The sequence below is a fragment of the Rissa tridactyla genome, chromosome 21 (assembly GCF_028500815.1).
Source record: "Rissa tridactyla isolate bRisTri1 chromosome 21, bRisTri1.patW.cur.20221130, whole genome shotgun sequence".
NCBI lineage: Eukaryota > Metazoa > Chordata > Aves > Charadriiformes > Laridae > Rissa > Rissa tridactyla.
In genome coordinates this window covers 464,942-484,953 of record NC_071486.1, presented here as the reverse complement: position 1 = coordinate 484,953, position 20,012 = coordinate 464,942, and the positions used below count along the sequence as shown (strand labels likewise).

At 49.9% G+C, this 20,012-nt stretch overlaps 1 protein-coding gene across 1 annotated transcript in view; it reads right to left on the bottom strand.

The window, feature by feature from the left end:
* Positions 1–12,163: 12,163 nt before the first annotated feature.
* Positions 12,164–20,012, bottom strand: part of LGR6 (leucine rich repeat containing G protein-coupled receptor 6) — a 149,610-nt gene continuing 141,761 nt past the window's right edge. The window contains exons 17-18 of the mRNA XM_054181275.1: positions 15,584–15,664; positions 12,164–13,744 (exon numbers count right to left, since the gene is read on the bottom strand). Of these exons, the coding sequence (XP_054037250.1) occupies positions 12,507–13,744; positions 15,584–15,664 (1,319 nt within the window). The 3' untranslated portion in view covers positions 12,164–12,506. The remainder of the gene's footprint in view (positions 13,745–15,583; positions 15,665–20,012) is intronic.

The following is a 20,012-nucleotide window of genomic DNA, read 5'->3' as shown; positions in this document are numbered from 1 at the left end:
CAACTTCTCTGATGCAAAACCTTTCTACTGTTTATTGCTCACGTGGGAGTATGAAGAAAGCAGCAGTGCAGCACGTACCGATGTCTGACTGTGGCTTCTTGCCTTTGTGTTTCACTGTTCTTTGAAGGCTGGGGTTTTCAGATAAACCTGAGGGAGAAGGTGTTCTCCAAAGATCCTAGCCTCAATGCACTGGTTCAGCGGAGGTCTGGAGGATGGATGGGGGCTCCTGCTGTCCACTGTGTGGTGGGAGTAAAAGCCAAAGGAGCATTGCTCCACTTCAGCCACAGGAACAGCCGGCACTGCAGGTGACGGGGCCACCTCAGCCTCTGTTTGATGGGCATCTGCTGCCCTGGCAGTCACAGGTTCTCCTCGTGTTGGCCGAGGTGGAGCCTTGTCAGCATTTCCCCATCATTGCTCGCCCTCCCTGCAAAGCATGCAGGGCCTCGGCCTGACTGTCCTTGGGGCACGGATCTCCTCGGCCCGTTCCAGTAACGCTTCTGTCTCAGACAGGCTCTGGCAGGACAAACCGCACAGTTAGATCAAGATCCTTGTCCCCCACAGGCCTGAGGGGCTCTGGGATGTTCCTTATTTACCAGCATTTGCCTAAGGAGAGCACTGGACTCTTCCAGGCTTTGCTTGCTTGACTTACGCCTGGCAGCTTCAGATATGCAGCACAGTTTTATTTCTGTTTTCTTATTTTATTTTGCATGGGGTGGTGAAAAGGTGTACGTAGCAGGAACTGGTTAACAGAAAGAAGACCGAGATGAAACAGGCAGAGACGAAGAGGTGCAGGGAAGTGGAGATAGAGAGGTGGGGGTGGGTGAAGGATTTGAACAACCAGCCATTCGCAGCAAGGCAGAGAAAGGCCAGCCAGGCTGTAGAAACTGAACTGGAAACTGCTTTGCCTTCTTGTTTTTTTTTTTTTTCCCCTTTGCCTTTAATGTAACTGAACACGTGTGTGTCCAGGGTGAAATTCCCTTCACTGTGTTCCTCAGATGTCTTCAGTGTGGTGGCAAAAGGAAATGTGATTTTCTGGCTGTGCAACTTTTCCAAACCAGAAGTTTAAAAAAAAGTAGAGAGAAGAAAAACAAAGATCTGAATGTGAGAGTGGGAGAAGAAGAAAGAGAAGAGGTGGGTTGGAGGAGGTGGGAGAGGAAAATAATCCAGTTATTTTAATTGATTGATTCAATTGGCAAAAAAATGCAGGAGAAAAACAAAAAATTAAAAACATAAAAGGCTTTTTCCTGAGGTCTTGGAGCTAGAACAACTGCAGAATTTTTGGTGCAGTTGTTTTTCTGTTTGTTAACTGGGTCTGTTATTGTGGACCAGCAAAGAAAAGAAGAGGAAGAGCCTGGCTGTGAAGCACCGTGTAGGAGCAAGGACTCCTTTTGGGCACCTCTTTAACCTCAATGGCAAATTTGGACACAACTTCACATCTGCTTTTGCCTTGAGGATTTAGCTGTGTTGCTGAAGTCTGTAGTTTCCTTAACAGCATTGCCACAAAACAACTCATCTGGCTCCATCCTCCTCTCTTTCTCTGGTTCAGGAAATCGTCCATAATGAAACTACCCTTCTTTGTTTATTTAGAATTAACATCGAACAATTCCTAGGTGGTGTGGAGCAGCTGCCGGATTTTATCCCTAGACCGGCAGCAATGCAGGATCAGTTCTTCCCACACACCATGGTGTAAACATGGATGTAGGATGATGTTTTTGAGAGGAGGAGTGAGTTTTTGCCTCTATTCACAAAGTTCCTGGCCCCTTGCTCTCTCCTACATCTTGTCTGGGAGAGCGGTAGTAATAAGTTTTAAAAAATATGTTTGGTTATATGCAAACAAGAGGGGCCCCAGTGTTTGTGGTCAAGTTATGTTAGGATGAGACCAACTGTGCATCTCCCCCTGCTTTCCTCCTGTCCCTCTGCAATGTGGTAGGAAAACCTGGACGTGCAGGCTGGGAGCATGCTGTGGTGCATACGGATGTCCCTGAGCTGGACAATGGGAGAATCAGGACGATGGGTTGTGTCTTACAGGCTAGAAGTTTTCTTTGTCTCTAAGGCTATCCCAGGCTGCTGGATAAGGAAGGAAGACAATACCTCAAAGAACACAGTCTCTCCCCAAGCAAAGAAAATGCTGTCATCAGGAAGAGGGGAAAATGGGTGTTTAGTTTGTAGAGGGCTTTGGTGTCAACTTGATTTACACTTCAGGAAGATCAGCTAATCGGTTTAAAGAAATAGATCTTATAATGTTTATGTGTGATGCTGACTTGTTGGCCAGTCTCCTCTCATTTTAGGTTTTTGTCTTTGATGTGGTGTTAGTCATTACCTTCAAACAGAGTGCTTTATTTTTTGTGAAGAATGTGTCTCCCATGTCCCCTGATGGGTCTTGCTTTTTATTTTATATTTTATTTTACTTCAGAACACTTTGAAAAGGAATAAATAAAAAATGGATTCTGATTGTCCTGATTGTCGCAGTCCATTCGTGATGATAGTCGTAAATGAATGAGCAGTTGCTTAATACTGTCAAAGGAAGTACTTTGGCAGCCTGGAATTTCTGCCCTTTTATTTTTGGGTGATGGAAACTGCAATGAGTAATGAAAGAGCATGTTTGATTTTTATGGGGAAAAGATGTCCCATTACTGTCCATGTTTTGGACACCAATATGCCTGTCTAGAGCACGACTTGTTTCCCTTCCTGGAGTTATGACATTGTACGATATTAGCAGTAGCTCAACGTAGGTAACACTCACTGCATGATATACGTGAAGAGCACTGCTGTGTCCCAGCCTTTATCCAGCCATTGCCACACTGTGCAATCAATAATGAAGTTGTAAATCCAAAGAAGATTATTTCATCATGTTGAGTAAATATCTTAATTGCTTGCCATTAAGTCCCAGAAGAGCCTGGAAGGAGACTTCTTGCCATAGACTTGGTTCCTTTTAGTGAGAACAGCAGAACCGGCACCTTTCTGCTGTTAACTGAAGCTTTACGTGTCCCTCAGCTTATCACATGCTCCTCCATAAACATCAGATCTGACTTTGGACACCGAATGCAAGAGTATCTATGGCTCTCTTGTGTCTCAAAGAAAAAGAAAAGGATGAGGACTATGGGCAAAATGCTATCAGGTGAATCAGTTCAGGATCTGTAATTTAAATTAAGCCATTTTATTTCTTATTTCTTATGGTTTCCTAACACTGAAGTTCCACCAATATAGCTCCCTTCTTTACAAGTTAATGCATACTTGTAAATAAGATTGCCGTCACCGGATTTTGATACTTCACAGTGCTGAGATACCATTCATGGCAAGTGGAACCATGCTTGTTGAACTGCTGTGGATGCCAGAAAAAGTCCAGCATTTTTGGCAAAAGAAAGACACGTGTCATGGGTTGTCCTGGGAGGTGAGAACCACAGTTCTGGAAAGAACATGAGAGAAGATTGCCATGGTAATCCAGTTTTGTGTCCTCTCTCTAACAGACAGTGTTGGATGCTGCAGAGAAATCCCTAATCCCCTTCGTTCTGTGCTGAGAAGGCTTGGTTACTGCTCTGCACTGAGGCCGTGAATAAGCCCAGCTCTACACACCACAGCAGAGAATAATTTTCTTCCTTTCTCAGGATGATGCACAAGGCAGTTTCGAATGGGAGCTGCAGGACTTTGGGGTGAGGTAAGGTGTTTTTATATAGAAATAAGTGAATAATGTGCACATATTCATGGTTACTGGATATTTGTGTCTGTGTGTGTGCGTGCACATGTCTGAAAATCAAACATATATACAATAGCATTTACAGAGTATAGAAAGACAGAGGCGCCCATGTAGAGTCTTTTCTTGACCATGCATAGGCTTATGTAGGAAGAGAAATAATTCCGTTCATCAGTACAAGCTGGAGGCTGACTGGCCGGAAAGCAGGTCTACAGAGAAGGACCTGGGGGTCTGGGTGGGCAACAAGCTGACCGTGAGCCAGCAATGCACCCTTGTGGGGAGGAGGCCACTAGCTTCCTGGGCTGCATGTGGAAAAGCCTTCCCAGTGGATAGAGGGAGGTGATCCTTCCCTTCTACTCACTGTTGATGAGTGCCGTCACGCACGTCAACAACACAGTCTGGTGCGTTGTGTCCATTTCTGGACTCCCCAGTACAAGAAAGGCATGAACTTACTGGAAAGAGTCCAGTGAAGGGCCGCAAAAATTATTAAAGGCCTGGGGCATCTCTTGTATGAAAAGAAGCTCAGGAGCTGGGAGGTTTAGCCTGGAGAACAGAAGGCTAAGGGGGATCTTGTCAATGTGTATAAATACCTGATGGGATGGAATGAGGAAGAGCGAGTCAGACTCTTCTCAGCGGTGACAGGACAAGAGGTAATGGGCACAACTCGAAGCACAGAAAGTTCCATCTGAGACTGTAATGGTGGTCAAACACTGTAATAGATTGTCCAAAGGGATCGTTGAATCTCCCTTTATGGAGTTATTCAAAATCTGACTAGGCACAGCCCTATGCAACTTACTGTAGCTGACCCTGCTTGAATAGGGAGGTTGGACTGGATGATCTTGAGAAGTCCCTTTTGTCTTTAGTGATTCCTATTCTGTGATTTTGTGATTATTCTTGATGTAGATTTGGAATACTGTGGAGTTACTCTTAAGAATAAATTATAAGAATGATATAAATTATCTTTAAAAGCAGACTATGCCTGATAGGTTCTTACCCACCACTAGAATAACTAAGATAAAGAAGTATGATATTTAGTGAGTGATATTATTAAAATTTAGGAGAAGACAAATGACAGGTGCCCTTTCAGCAGGCAGAAGCAGCTTATCTGGAGTATAAGGAGGAAGAGGAGGGTGTTCCCCTAGCTTGCAGTTCAGCACAGCATATAGTCTTGGCTCTGGCTGGGCCAGTCAAGAGATCGGTGCTTTGCTCTTCCCCTCAGGCTGTTCAAGGAAGCACTTGAGCAGTTTTCATCCCCTGTGGAGGGAACGAGACATCGTCTGCTGCTTCTGAGCAACACTTGCCACAGGTAGCTAATGCGATGCACTCTCTGCATTCTTGTTGTGCCTGAGAACCAGATGAAGGCTGAGAGGTGGGAACTCCTAGGGATGCACTTACTCCTAACTTCCACCAAGTGGCCAGCATTTCAAGAGCATTTCAAGAGCTCTGTGACTCTGGCATGGGGAAGCTGGCTAGCCTACGTGCAGGGACGTACTACTTGCTCTGTGTCTCAAGTCACCTGCATCCAGTATTTAAAGGGCAGTTAAATTAAAGGGTATATCAGGGAAATATCAGGAAAGAAAGAAGCCAGTTACAGCATTCCGCAGCTCCCTCCATTGTTCACTCCACATTGAGACCTTATTAGCAGTCATACAGCTCCTAGATGTCTGTTTCTAATCATAAGTAAATACCAAAGTTCTTCATGAAAAACGTATTTCTGCATCTTTAAGCACCTGTGCATTGTTAAAATCTGTCCCTTAGGTGCCCTTTAGGATAGGAGATAGTGACCATTACTTAAAGCATCTAAAGATCCTTAATTCTTTAAGCCCTGTGGGTCTCAGGGGAGGTGCCACAGAAGAGATCAAGGTGTTTGACTTGGTTTATGACTGGCCAGTACTTAAGCGTGATTCTTCTTCCTCACTAATTGCAAGGAAGTTACTCCAGTTTTGAGACATTCAGGAAGCGGAAGCTTTTTTCCTTTTCCACGTTGGGAACTCAGCTTTTCCTGTGATTTTTTCCAAGGGTCAAATTGACAGTTTCTTGTACAATGACGTCCTAGATATGTCTGTAGAGAAGACAACGAACAAGGATCTCGAGTTTACTGGTATTCCTTGAAACATAACTGGAGAGACTTTGCACATACTTCGTTTTCATCCAAGGCTGAAGAAATCTCCTAGAAAAATACTTCCCAGAATACTTCTGCTTCCCAGAAGAATACTTCCCAGCATAGCAGTGGGAGAGTGTACTGGCATTCCCAGAGGAATCAGAATAAACTCTTAACTCCTCAGCCCCTTGCAAGCCTGCCTGCTCTGCATCATGTTGCTGCCTATCACCTTGCAAAGTGGTGCCTCTCCCTCCTCTGGGTGTGGGAAGCATACAGCTGGAAGCAAGGTAGATTTCAGACAGATCGTGGCTTTGACTGCGTCCCTAGAACACCCAGTTACCAGACTCATGCCTGAAGGCTCTAAGTGCACAGGACAGCTAGCGCTCTGCTGCGTGAAAGCTGCGTGGCCTCTACACAGCAGAGAAGGCGTGAAGTGTGCTGTGCCATTTCCTTGGCAACACGGGATGCCACGGGGTTGTTGCTCCCTGCTCTGCCCTGGCTCCCTGCTCTGCTTGGGCTCACACCCAGTGTGTCTTGTGGTTAAAAGTACTTTGTGAGCTTATTCATCAGATCTCACTTTTTTCTGTGCCAGTCTGCCCGTCTTTGACTGCTCTATCCCAAAACTCTGACAGAGACCACAGAATGTAGCAGATACAAGCCAAACCTACACCATGGCCAGTGGAGACTGAAGATCACAAGGTCTTTCACTTTGAAAATGAAAGCCAATATGTTTGGTTCCCCCGATGGTCCATCTCTGGACTGTCTGTTCCTATACCAGCCAATATCCTCTTGCTGGGGTCTGTGATGGAAGGAAGACGTGAGTGGGGATGCAGGGTTGGGAGTGCAGTGTCCATACGGAGAAATGTTGGGGCTGGATGGCAGGGGAGAGACCCCAGCAGGAATTACAGTTAACAAAATATTCACAGACAAAAAGTTGAGATGGAATGCCTTGTTTTTGCTTCCAGGAGCAAACCAGCAAATCTTGTGGGAATGAAGCAGCCTGAAAGTTCACAATCTGGTCTTGAACAATAATGGTCCTTGGAGCACGTTTGGAAGAAATTTTCTGAAAATATGAATATGGTTTTGTGTCACTGGACAGCAGGGAAAAAGCATGAACCTTTTGGTAGCTCAGGGTATAACCTGGAACTGCTGAGGTCAGCTGCCAGACTTGACATGTGGTCTATTTCAGTCACAAAGATGGGCTCGCATTCTGCAAAATGTCTCTGTTTTTCTCTGGCCTACAAGGAGGTTAGTATCAGACATTGCAATCCCATGCAGAGCTTGCTTCTCATCATCTGCACTCCTGTGGCCGTGGCAGTGCTGCCATCCCAAAAGTTCCAAATCATGGCCCAGGCTTATAGAAATCACAAAATTGTTGGAAAAAACAATGAGATTGAAAAAATAATACCATAGGGTGCTTGCTTCACTGTTTGTTTCAGAGGAGTTGCACATCTACAGCCATGAGGACTGGACAAGTGAAAAATCAACATCTGAGAGTGCCTACAAACTGCCTCTGCATTGTCCCGTTAGACAATGCTTCCGGGTCCCTCAGGGCCAAAATCCTCCCAAAATGCTGTCTCTCCCCTTCAGGGTGTCCTGACAGTGCCTTGCTGACGTGCAGGGGAAACCTCAAAGGTGCCCAGCCCTGACAATGGCTTCCAGAGCAGCTCAGTGTGTCATCCAGCTACCCAGAGGACCTCTGCCTGGAATACGGCACATCAGCCGAAATGTAACCCACAAGGCAGTGTGGCCTCATTCTTCTCCCTTTCAACACGTCCCACCATCTCTGTGCCCTCTTGCTCACTCAGGCTGTTGCAGGCAGCACCTGCAAAGCGTGCCACCATCAGCTCCTGGAAACCTCTGGTGTGTCAGAGGGGGCCCATGACCACCAGCTGAGTGGGGGGGGGGGGGTTGCCAACCCAGTCTATCACACTGACAGAGCTGCAGCCTTACTGTGTTGGGACTCACAGACCAGCTCCACTTGTCCAACCGTGAGATGCAGCTCACTATCTGCTATCCAAGGCTGTTTGACAGCCAGATCTCTTCCAACCAGGAGCAGTCTTGCTACGGGGAGGGGGACCAGACAAAGTTCTCCTTCACTCTCTTAGCTGCATACATCCCCTTCCAAAGGCTGCAATCCAGGAGAGCCTTGTCTCCAATGAAAAGAGCTCATGATGCCTCAAGAACCTCTGGTTGCTCTTTCGAGGCCCATGCTAACATTTGGTGGCCTTGAAGAGGATCATCTGAAAGGGAAGTATCCAGACAGCGTTGTGTCTCACTGCCAAAGCTTAGTCCAAAAGGCATAAGAGCAGCCTCGTGAGTTCTTGCTGGTGGAGGATGGGGAACAAGAACTTCCCTCTGTCCTGGGCTTGCTGAAGTTGTTTTACACCTCTGTTGGTTGACCAACAGTGGCTTATGTAGTCCAAGCTGACTCCTAATTGCCTACGGGACTGGGTAATCCAGGCTGGTTGTGTTGCCTGTGGAGCAGCAGGGTTACCCTCGGGTACCTAATGACTGGCAGAGGGCTGAGCTGCCTGAACGTGCTCAGCCTGGCACCAGAAGGGCCAAACCAGCTGCTAAGAAGGGAGATAGAGTGGTGTAGGATTGCTTTTACTTTTGTTTTTAATAATTATTGAATTTAGTGTTCGGTAGGGTGAAAAGCGCACTTAGAGATGTGATGAAAGGCACTTTAATGAGAATTTTCCAGAGTTCATACCCTGGGTTTATGGCCTGCAATAGCAGAAAGGAGGATGCTGGTTTTTGTTTCCTGCTCCTCTGCAGATCCATAAGCTCGCAGTTTCTCAGGCACCTCTGTGGGCCAGGACAGAACATGCTCTGTGTTTATGCTCCCTCCTTTCCTCTTACTAGTCTTGCCAGGGCCACAGCTCAGACAGGGCTTCAGGGTGCTTTTGCTTTAAATGGGCTCTGAGGGGCTCCACGTGGCCCTGGGGAAGCAGAGGGAACAGGTCCCATCCCTGATCCGTGACGTGCTTATACTCAGTTACGCAAGGGGACTGGCCTGTGCAGAAGTACCGTGAGGAAGGGTTCTGAGCCTGGTGGGAGCTGGCTTTGTGGGGTAGAAGAGAGGGCGCTGGCTGGTGCATTGCGCAGGATCTGTACCTGGTGGTTTTGTTCTCTCTGGGGTAGGCAGTTCCTGGGTTGCCACGAGATGGGCACTAGCTTTGAGGGGCGACTATTTCACAGAGTTTCCTTGGAGGCAGCCTATGGACCCTTGTTGGGAAGAGGTTTCACACTCAACGGCACTGAAGTGCTTCTGTGCTTTACAGTGCGTCTGCTTTCTGGGCTCAAAACCCTTTGGGGCGGCCCGGTGCTCTCTCAGTCCCTCCTTGACCAGAGGCGCCCTGCAGTCTTCCTTGGCATAGGCAATGTCCTTCTTGCAGGGCACAGCCTCCAGGCACACGCCTGAAGACACAAGTGAGGTCGAAGACAGGGTGAAGCAGGGATTATGGGTGAGCAGGGGCTAATGGTCAGGATGTATGTGAGCAGCATCTACTGTGGATGCCCTGAGGGATGGAGTGAGGTGCTGTAGGGCTCAGCTGGACTGCGCTGTGCTCTGCTCTAGCAGACAGGACCAGCAGGGCTGCTGGCCATTGCTTGTCTGTGAGAGAGGGGGTGGGAAGTCCTGCATCGACTACTGGGGGCCCACATACTCCGGGGAGGGCTTTTACCCAGACCTGCAGTGAAGTTTTTCCACAGCTTGCTGAGGAAATATTATTGCTCTTGGGAAGGACAGCGTGCCTCCATCAACCCTGTCATTATCTCTTCCTTGGTTGGGCACTCTCCAGTGCTCTTCGTCCTCTTCAGCCAGCTCCAGAGGTGATGAGCGCGAGCCCTGGACAGCTGGCTGTGCCAGACTCCTGCCAGTCTTGAACTCAGACTCACTTGTTCCTCTGTGTTGAGTACCACAAAGGATGTCTGTAATGGTGTTTGCTAGTTGGTCTACCCTGTGGTGGTCACCACCTGAGACACGTAAGACAACACAGCGGGATGTGCCCAGCCAAGCTGATCTGTATAAGGGACAGGCAGGTTGGATGAGGACTGTAATTCATGTAATCCCAACAGGAAGGTGTTGGCTCTACACTGCAGTTTCTCCAGTCATGGCAGCCTGTCCGTGCACGCTGATGTGTGTGTAGGAAGTGTGCATAACATCCGTTCATTTTGGGAACCCTACCTACCAGCTGGGACAACTGGGGACTCAATTTCTGCTACACTGACCATGTAGCATCCTGCTTTTGTTGCCCCAAGCGCTGCTCAGCTCTTGCTGTGTGACTGTTCCCTGATGGCCCAGTGCTCACACGCTCTGTCCATTGGGGAGAGACGATTGTCAAGTGTTCGTTTGGGTACCTGAATGCCCACTAGCATGGCATGAATATTCCTGGCAGCAGTGCAGTGCAGGAGATTTCAGGCAAGCGAGTGTTGCAGTTAGTCTTTGACTTGTAATGGTGCTCATTTTGTCAACGTCAGTGGGTTTATTTTGGGGTGTTTTGTAATTAGGGATTTCCTTATGGAGTTAGGGTACGTGCTGGGGAATTTGGGTTTATGCTGGGGATGTATAATCCCAGTTCTGAAGGAGCATTTCATTTCTGCAAATGAAACTAGCTATGAGTTACATAGTCACAGTTACATGCGTGAGCAGCCCTAAGGAAATGGAAGAAAATGCCTCAGTGTTTTTAATGAACCAAGCATGAGAACTGATTTTGAGCATCTGTAGGATATCAGAAGTCTAGATCAGAATTCAAGTATGACAACAGGGCTTATTTTTTGTAGTTCCTACCCAGACTGCATAGCAGACCTTTGGATTTGTCGCTAAATTTGGGGTTCCCATCCTCTTCTCTAATCTTTGAATCTCATTCCTCTGATTTCCTGACGATGTCTCAAGTTTTTCTTGAGATAAGACTATGGGGCTTATGTGAAGAGAAGGGAAGCGGACCTAGGCTCTGGCTGGGAGTCTGTCTTTGTGTGGGAGACCCTGTTATATGATGTCCCTAAACTTTAATGCAGCCGACTCTGTCCTACTCATGAATCCAGACACTAGATGCAGCTGAGCAGCAGATCAGGGGTGCCACGAGCTGGGTCTGGTCCATGGGGTCTGGAGAGGGACAGTGGTGATGTAATTCTGCTGCATAAAGGCAGGCAGTTTGGCTCTTACCTGTGAAGAAGAGGTGGGGAGGATACTGCCAGCTCTTGTGCACACAATGCAATTTCCCAGTCCTCGCTCAGGCGATACAGACGACATCCAAGCAGGAGCAGCCTGGTTTGGCTGAGAGAGGCAGCCAGACAGCCACTGAATGAACCAACAAGGTGCTTTTCGCGTGCAAGAGGACAGACGCCAGCCACTGGTCAGCAACGGGGCTCATTTATTATCTCACAAGAATGAACAACTTATACATCTGCAGTAATGTCAGCAGAACCAAAGCTTTGCCCAGGGCCTATGGGCTCCCTGCTGCGTTGGGCGGCAGTGGGAGGGTTTGTGATGGAGAAGATGGATTTGGGAGATCCCTGAGCTGCAGGGAGTGAATTTGAGACTGTTCCCAGTGGCCTGTGTCCTCCTGATCCCATCATCCCACAAGGCTGATTTCTGTTCCCTCCTTCTATATGAGTTGCCCTTAAAATAGGGGAGGGCAAATGCAGCCCCTAAAGTGGCTATTCTGTGTGGAGGATGTGTACCCAAGAACCAACAGCCTCTTCCAGGAGTGAGATTTGGGGGCAGTGAGGGAGCCAGACCCCATTTCCAGTGCGCCTGACCAGGAGCCCGGTGGGTATAGGCAGGAGTGCCCTGGGTGTGCTGCAGCGTGCGAAGGTGGCAGGAGAAATGAAAGTGGAGGGTGCCCGGAGTTCCCTTGGGTGGCTTGGCCAGGCGCTACCGAGTGATCCCAGGCAAGGCACGTACATTTCTCCAGGGAGGTGCTTGGATTTGGCTGCTTTAGGGTTCAGAGACCCCTTGCTAGACACTGTGGGCCAGATTGAAAGAGGGGCTGAGCATCCCCATCTCCTGGTATCATCTGAAAGTGGGGGTCCTGCCCAACCCATGAGGCTCCCAGTGGATGAAATGAAGCCTCCCAAAACGGAGGCAGTCCAAACCTCAGGTGCACACATAGATACACTGCTTTTAACCCACTTCCTCTGCTCTTCCAGTTGATGGCGTGGGGCAGACACAAGCCCATTGCCAGAGGCCTGTGGGACCTGCGGAGGACCCTGGAGGACAAGGCCTGAGGTCCCGATGGTTGGCCACGTCATTGCAGTCAGCCATTTCCATGTGTTCCTGCCACAGAGCAATGGCTTTTTCTTGCTAAGACGTCTCTGCCTTGAGAAGACATGCTTGGCTTTGCTGGAGGCTCCTCCTGGCTTGCGATGCTGTAGGATGACGAGGAGGAGGGTCTCCCTGACCCATCTCCTGAGCTGGTGGGGCTCTCTCCCAGGAAGTCCCTAGCAAGGGAAACACTTGCACAGGTAGTTTGTCTCCTCCCATGGCCAGCCCTGAGTATCTGGAGCTCAGTCTGAGCCCTTCCAGGCAAGTGGCAGCTGGCAGAGCGGTGCCGGTTGCCCAGGCAGATATGATGGGGGGTGTGGGTAGATGGGTTGTACTGGTGCTTTACATGGAGCAGCCTGCTGTCACCTTGCTGGCCACCTGGCACTGGGGCTGGCCCTCAGTGTGTGGTGTGGGGCTGTTCGGCATGGCTACTCAGAGGAGATTTATAAGTGAGACGTGTAGGGCGGCGTGGGCGGGGAGGGGAAGAAGGCTATCCGGAGGCTGCTGCCAGCTGGATCTCGGCTCTCTGAAGCGATCAGCACCTCACTGTCATTGAGGCAGGGACAATGCTCAGAGAAGCCCCTCTCCTTCCTACTGGTGCCCACCCTTTGCTGGCAGGGGACGAGCGTCATGGAGGGGAAGCTGTAGCTGTCAAGAATGGGATGCACTCCCAGGGCATCAGGTGTCTCGAATATGTGGTCAATGTCAGAGAAGCTCACCAGAGCCTGGGTGGAGTCATAGGAGCTTTTCTCCATGTCATCGACCCCACAGGACTGGGGGTATCTCCCCTTGTCCTGGCCCTTCTGCCTCAGCAGGCGGAGGTCATCTCTGAAGTGGGGATTGAAGAGCAGGTACAGCAAGGGATTCAGGCAAGCGGGCAGGGGCAGGACCACAAGAAGGACAGATTTGATGACCTCTGGGGTGATGAGGAAGAGGCTGAGTGTGGAGGAGAAGGTGAGGAAGGCCACTGGGCAGTAGAGGAGGCAGTTGGTGAAGATCAGCCAGGCCACGTGCTTGACCATGGCACAGTCCCAGACAGCGCTGAACTCCCCCTTCAGCAGGTTGCAGTAGAGTCGGATGTAGGTGCCCGTGATAGTCAGGAAGCAGAGCATGTTTGTCATCACCAAGGCCACAGTGAAGCCCAGGGTGGCGGGCTTCCCATCCGGGATGGGATATGGGAGGCAGAGAGGGGATGCTCCATATTCCCCAATGGAGAAGAGAGGCAGAACGGCAGCCACAGAGGACAGCAACAGGCAGCAAAAGGCAGCAGCCTTGACCTTGCCTAAGGAGGGTGACTTTCCATAGCCCCGCACACAGGAGACTGAAATGCTGCACTGCACGGCAGCCAATGTCAGCAGAAAGATGGCAGCCTCGGAAGCAAACACTGACAGGAACCCTGTCACCCTGCAGCCTGCGCCAGTCTCCCACCTGGCGCCGTATTTGGCGAACTGGCCGTAGGTCAGGGCGTCGACGAGGGCCAGCATACTGCAGTAAATGCCGGTCAGCATGTTGGCTCCAGCTATGGAGCCGATGATGAACTTAAGTGGAGAGAGGTAGCTGGGAGAGGCAAAGACAGCCACAATGACCAGTCCGTTGCAGAGCACCGAGACCAAAACGATGACCCAGACTCCCAGGCGGATGATCCAGCCCTCAAACAAGTGATCGCAAGGCTTGAAGGGACCTGGAAGAAAACAAAACCTGAAGTTAAACCCAGAATATACTGCTCTGGTCTAGTGGTGCTACTCAGAGCTGTGTCCAGGTCATAGCCCTCTCCTGGCCCCACCAGCCAGGAGAATGCCGAGGGCTGGAAAGGAGCATACAACATTGTCTGCCCTCTCCTGCAGCAGGATGGCAGCAGTGCCACCTCTTGGCTCTGAAACAACTCCCCTGTGCTCCTGTCCCCACACTGGGGTGCCTCTGGCATGCTGACCAGGTCGTCCACTCAGATCTTGCCCAGGGCAGAAACGAGGTGCAGGGAGAGGTTGCACGGGAAATGTGAGAAATGGCAAACTCATCAGAGCTCCTAAAATATAAAAAGGTCTGGGTCTGGCAAAACCTTTTTGCTCTCATGTCCCACACCTGCCCTCACTGAATCCTGTTCAATGGGGTAGAGTCTGAGCTCCAAGTGGGCCTTTGTCCAGAGGAACTCATGACCATAAAGCCCCACGTTTCTGTGGGACTACGGACCCACTCACAATCCTGGTGTCAGCCTGGCATTTGGGCCCCTCTGCCATTAGCTGCTCCTTCTCATTGTACCCCCTGGGATCTTGGAGTTAGGGGTGTGGAGACATGCGAGAGACGGCCAGATGCTGCATCCAGCTCTGACGATTGCCAACCTCTGCCCTTGTACTCAAGACCTTGGCTAAGTGGTGTCTTATTGTTTCTGCATGAATGACCTCTGCACGGAGGGGATGGCCAAGATGAGATGAAGTGTTAGAGCAGGAGGGAGAAAGAGCTTGCCGGGAGGAAGAGGAGGAGAGAGCTGGGGTGGCAGGGAAGGGAGAGAGGGACCTGGGCAAGGAGAACGTGGAGAAATGTCAGGAGAAAGAATGGTGGAGGTTGGACATGGGGAGAAGGGGGAGGTCATAACAGGGTAAAAAAGGGACTGGTGTGGATGCTGTTTGCCAAAGGCAAAAGAAGAGAGCAGGGAGAGACCGTGCAATGAGAGAGAGTTGCCTCTGGGAGGGATTTGGATGTTACAGTGAGAGGCTCAGGGCGGGAGCTCAGCAAAACCAGAAACAGGACGGCCCACGTTTTAGGTGGTAGAGAGCAAAAGAAATTAGAAGAAACGGAGAAATCTTGTTCAGCTCAAAGCGGGTGGAGGTCTTTAGCTGGTTTTCCTCAGAGAGCCAGCACCTCTCTACCCAGGCAGCTAAGACCTTATTCCTTCTTGTCTCTTTTGCAGCTAACTCAGTGGGACAACTGGCAAAAACTCTGCTGGTGTCTTACAGCTGCCTGGATAGAGCCAGGCCTCTCCAGCTTCCAGCTCTGCTTGTGTAGGACACCACTGAGCTGTGAACGGCGACAAAATCAGAAGGCAGCTTCCTCATGTCCCAGCCAGCCTGTACCTGCTGGCATCTCCCTTCACTCCCTTTCTCAAGAAACAGAGCAAAGTACCCCTGCTGTCTGCAGTGCTGCAAGAATGATCAGGAGATCAAGGACAAGGTCTTGTCATGCAATATTCTGGGCTGGCTAGGACAAAGCACAGTCTATGTCTTGCAAGGGAACAGGAACTTCTTGAGAGCCAGAGTCTGACTGTGGGCAGGTTGGTGGGTGCTGGAGGAGCTGGTGATACCTGGGATTTCTGGTGAGGGGTACCTCTCCTCTCCTTATAGGAGGGCAGCTACCTCTGAGTGTGAGATGTCCTCACTTGTCCTCAGAATGGCCAGAGCCCAACCACTGAGGCTTCTGATCTATATGTCTGTGAGACGCTGCAGGAAGGCTCATGGGATCCTGGGGCTTTCGAGAAGCTCAAAGGATTGCAGCTGTATTCAAAGCAAAGGTTTCCCTGGCTGCTCACCGGGGCTTGGCGTGCACTGAATAGTGGGGTGCAGCTTTGATTCCTCAAGGTCCAGCTGGAGGTCATCTGCATCTAGGTCATCTGGGGAGAAAACAACAGAGAAATGGTGCTCAAAAAAGACCAAGCAAGGCCATCAGGGCTAGCTGGGCCAGAAGCTTTTCCCACTGCCTGTCCTCAACACAGACCTTCCCAGCCGGTTCCCAGCCCACAAGTTCAAAGTAGCTGCCGGTTCAGTTTGTCCCCTGCAGTCACTGCTGTAGAGGGAGAAAGTCTTGTAGATGGTGGTGGGTTGCAATGCACTGCAAAACCTCTCAGGTTTTAGGTTACTCCCAATATTTGAAGTGTAAGAGCCCCAGATCCCAGAGTTGTGTGACTGCAGATGCCTCCTCCCAGCATGTTTTATTAAAAATAAAGAAATATTCTAGCCTATGTGGTTACAGAAAACAAAGCCTTCAAATGCATCTTCTAAATGGAAGCTTTCTTGGCAGGCCTTGTCCAATGTTAGTTCATCAACAAGGACTTAAGAGCTTTGTTCAAAGAGAGCCATTAGCCTCAACTTGCAGCACAAATTCTTCATCAGCAGCCACCACCACCACCAAACAGCTCAGAAGCAAAAAGACAAGAGAACCCAACAGTTATTACTTTATTTTATGTCCTATGATTTCTTGGGACTGCGATACCTTGTTTTTACCCCTGCAGGTTCCCAGCCCTGGATTTGCTTAAGGGCAGACTGATGGCCCATGCCTGCAGACTTTGGATCCGTGGGGTTTGTGCGACCAGACTGCACTGCCCTCAGAGCCCAGCCTGCTGGGCCGGCATTTCCATCACGCTGGCAGCTGCACCCTGGGCCAGGCTTGGGCTCTCTGGTGGTCAGGCAGAGAATCCCTGGCTGAAGGAGAAGCTGTTGGAAGAGAAAGGGGCTGAGACCTCAGCTGTGTTTTCCATGACCTGTAGGTGTAGGTCATCACCAAGGAGAATGGCATCCTCTTAATCTAATCCAAGACATGCTTTTCTGCTTTGTTCCTTGTTCCTCTTCGCGAACTACCGCTGATTCGCAGCGCTGGGACACAGTGAGGACAGCTGCTGTCCCGCTGCACCATCCCCACCCATGGCACCAGCACGGCCTTCTGCTCCCAGTGGAGGTCTCTGGAGGGTTTGCTGCAGGCAGCAGGAAGGGGAAAGGATGTGTTTTGAGTTTGCTACAGCCCGATAGCCAGGCAGCTGGACCTGTGGCTGTGGGATGAACTCTCCCTTGGATGGTATGGATGGATGCTGGTGCCCAGGTGTGCACCTGGCAGCTCAGACGCTGGCCAGGAAAGCCAGTTTTCACAGTGCTGAAGATATGGCTAACTTAAGTGGGATTTAGTTCCCTAATCTGTTTAGAAATGGTGCCTCTCAAGAGATCTGCTCTCTGCCTGTGTTTGAAAATACAACTGGGATTATTCGATTAAAGAATGATGACAAATAACGTGCTATCTTTAGTGCCTCCTGACAAGCAGTGTGGCTTTCTCGGCTTCAGTGAGGTTTGGGAAAAAAATGCCATTTTTTAAATCTGTCTGTATAAGAGTTGAAATATTACTGCTGTTTTGGAGTCTGGCAAGAAAACACTCACAGTGGGATGGAAAAATTTTTCCTGCTTGTATTTTATAGTCTTACAAATCTCCAGTGTCCTTTCCATCCACAATGCGGAGGCTGTGATGTGCAGTCACGACACCCAAATCAACGCAGAGACTTGCACTTTCTGTGCCTCCTGCCACCCCCAACCCATGGAAATGTTGAATTGTAACCTGCCCCCATCGCTTTTCTCTCCAAAGGGCCAGAATGCACCAAGGCTGGTTTTAAGCATAGGTTAAATATTTGCATGAAGTGAAGGAGCGCTCTTTTGTTTTGCCTGGACTACTGAGCTGTGAATTGCAAAGCAATCCCTGGCCAGCACAGTGGGATTCAAAGCAGAAAATGTACCTCTCTCTGCTGGAAATCAGTACTTCTCCCAGCCTGGGAACGGCAGAGATAAGAAAATGGCTGTTGTGTTCTAGCAAGGCAGACTGCATTGTTTTTGAAGTAGCCCTTATTTAGTTAAATTTTGCTAAGGCACCTCCACTTTTTGAGGCCTTCTGGAAAAAACTCACTTTGCTAGTAGTGACCTTTCCATGGAAAATGGTTCCCAGATGGCCGTACCAACACCAAAGTAGGAGGAAGAGGAGAATTGGTGGAGAAGGAGTAGAACAAAAAAGATGGAGCTGGATGCTTCTTCCACTTTTGTATTGTCTGCCTTAGCCAGGGCAGTGCCCACGCGGGGTTGGCAGGTAATTGCTCTCTCCCTGAAAGTTAGGGCAAGGCGTCTGGGCAGGTGCTTTTTGGGGGACTTGAGTAGCCTTCTTGAATGACAGAAGTAGAAGTGTCGCTCTAAGGATCCTCCAGGGTTTGCTGGATGGTCGCAAATGTTAATTAGTCAGCTTTACAAGCTAATGGAGGTGCTGGACTGGGTAAAGCGGTGTCCTATTGTCAAGGATAACTGTACAAGTGTGTTCTCTTCTCACTTTCTATAGCTTTGTTCCATTATTCCAAACATATGCTTGTAAGTAAATACATCCCCTTCTGTCCTCAAACCGGTGGTCCCCAGGGGGGTGCTGGGTCTGTGATGGAAGTGCCCTGTGGCAGCGGCAGTACTTGCATTTTGCCTGTCCTCCCTCTGCAGCCGGTTTGGGAGGGTGGCAGGAGTGAGCTGCCGGGGAGCCCTGGGTGGATGTCCTGTGTGACAAGCCCCTGAGCCACCTCTGGGCTGCTGCCTAGCCACCCGGACAGGCTTGGGGCAGGGGTTGCTGCTAAACACCGCTGATTATAATCCAAAGAGGCATATCCCAAGCACCAAAAATTTTGGAAATGGGACCTTGAATATCTGTCGTGACAAGGTGACAGAGTGATGAGACATGCACTAGCCACTCTCCTTTGGGCCTCAGGTGGCCGTTACTCTGATGTCAATGAACACACCTGGGTGGTGTCCAGGGGGTTCCCACGGGGGCCCTGGGAGTATGGGAAAGAGCTGAGCTGGCCTCAGGGTCTGTGGCACCACATGCACCCTGTGGCTGGAGCCAGACGGTCCCTTGGGTGCTGGGCTCAGCTGAGGGATGGCTGCTGGGTGCAGGTGTGGGAGGCAGCACTGCCTGGCTGCTGGAGCAGGGCTGTGCCACCCAGGATCCATTTCTCTCCCCTACGCGGCTGCCTGGGACAAGTCACCTTTCAGCACCCAGCGGTGAGGTTCTGCGGGCTTGTTAAGGGCTTCTCAGTTCCTTGCTGGAAGCACTACGCAGGGCTGAGAGGACATGGCTGTTTGGAAGCATTCCCCATCCCACTTGCAAGTTCTCCCGCAGCATCCAAGCACCCTGACGAGCCTGGCTGTACACGGCAGGGACAGAGCCCCGAGTTATTTTCTCTTAACGAGACCACTTCATCTCTTACATAAAAGGAATGTTTGGGAGCTTTTTTCCTCTTTAATGAGGAAGTGTTACAAAGTCCGTATAACACAGCTGAATATCACTGGTGGCCATCAGAAAGGAAGCACTGGGGACAGAAATAAAGCAACAATTAATTAAGTAAAATAGCAATATTGCAAAACCCTCACGGTCAAGACTAGAGCAGGCATTGCTGAATGGTGTGAGAGTCATCTGCAAAAGCTGCACATAGTAACGAAGGACGTTCTTGTGCATTTCACGTTTGCGCCCCTGTGGTTTGATATTTCAAGACAAACCTTTAACATCCGAAAATGTGAGCCTTTATGAGCTGCCAATAGTCTCATCTGGCACATCTTAGAATCAGTCAGCATTCCCCTCTGGTCCTAATATCTCATGAATACACACAGGGCTGAGACTGGCTTGGAGGCCTGGGAGCCTGCGGTAGGGATTGGTCTGGGAGGGCCAGGAGAGAGTGTCCTTTGAGACACCAAATGCTTTGGTGCCCGGCAAGTGCAGTCTGTAACCAGTACTATGGGCCCTGGCTGCGAGCAGGTCTCTTCACAGGATGCTGTAATTTGCCGGGCAAACACCCCAACTTTATGCACAAGGACTATTAAAACATTGGCTGCATTAATGATGGAAAAACTGACCCAGCTGAGAAGAAATTCCTGCAGCAATGACCGTAACATATGGCTTCTCTGCACTGTCTGCCCAGTGTAACCAACAAGTCTACCATGCTTCCAGGAGCCACATCATGCTGGTAGGAATCACACTTGCTAGCCTCTGGCTGGACTTTGTACGCTGCTAAAGTTTATTCTCAGTCTGTGAAGGATCGGGGCAGGGCAAATGGCAGGAGCAGGGACGCAGGGCTCGTGACTCACTCGCTGGCTGTGTCATAAAGTCTCTGGGTCATCCCGGCTCCCATCACTGCTGCGACACAGAGAATCCAGCTGCGCTGGGTCAGTATCTGTCTCCAG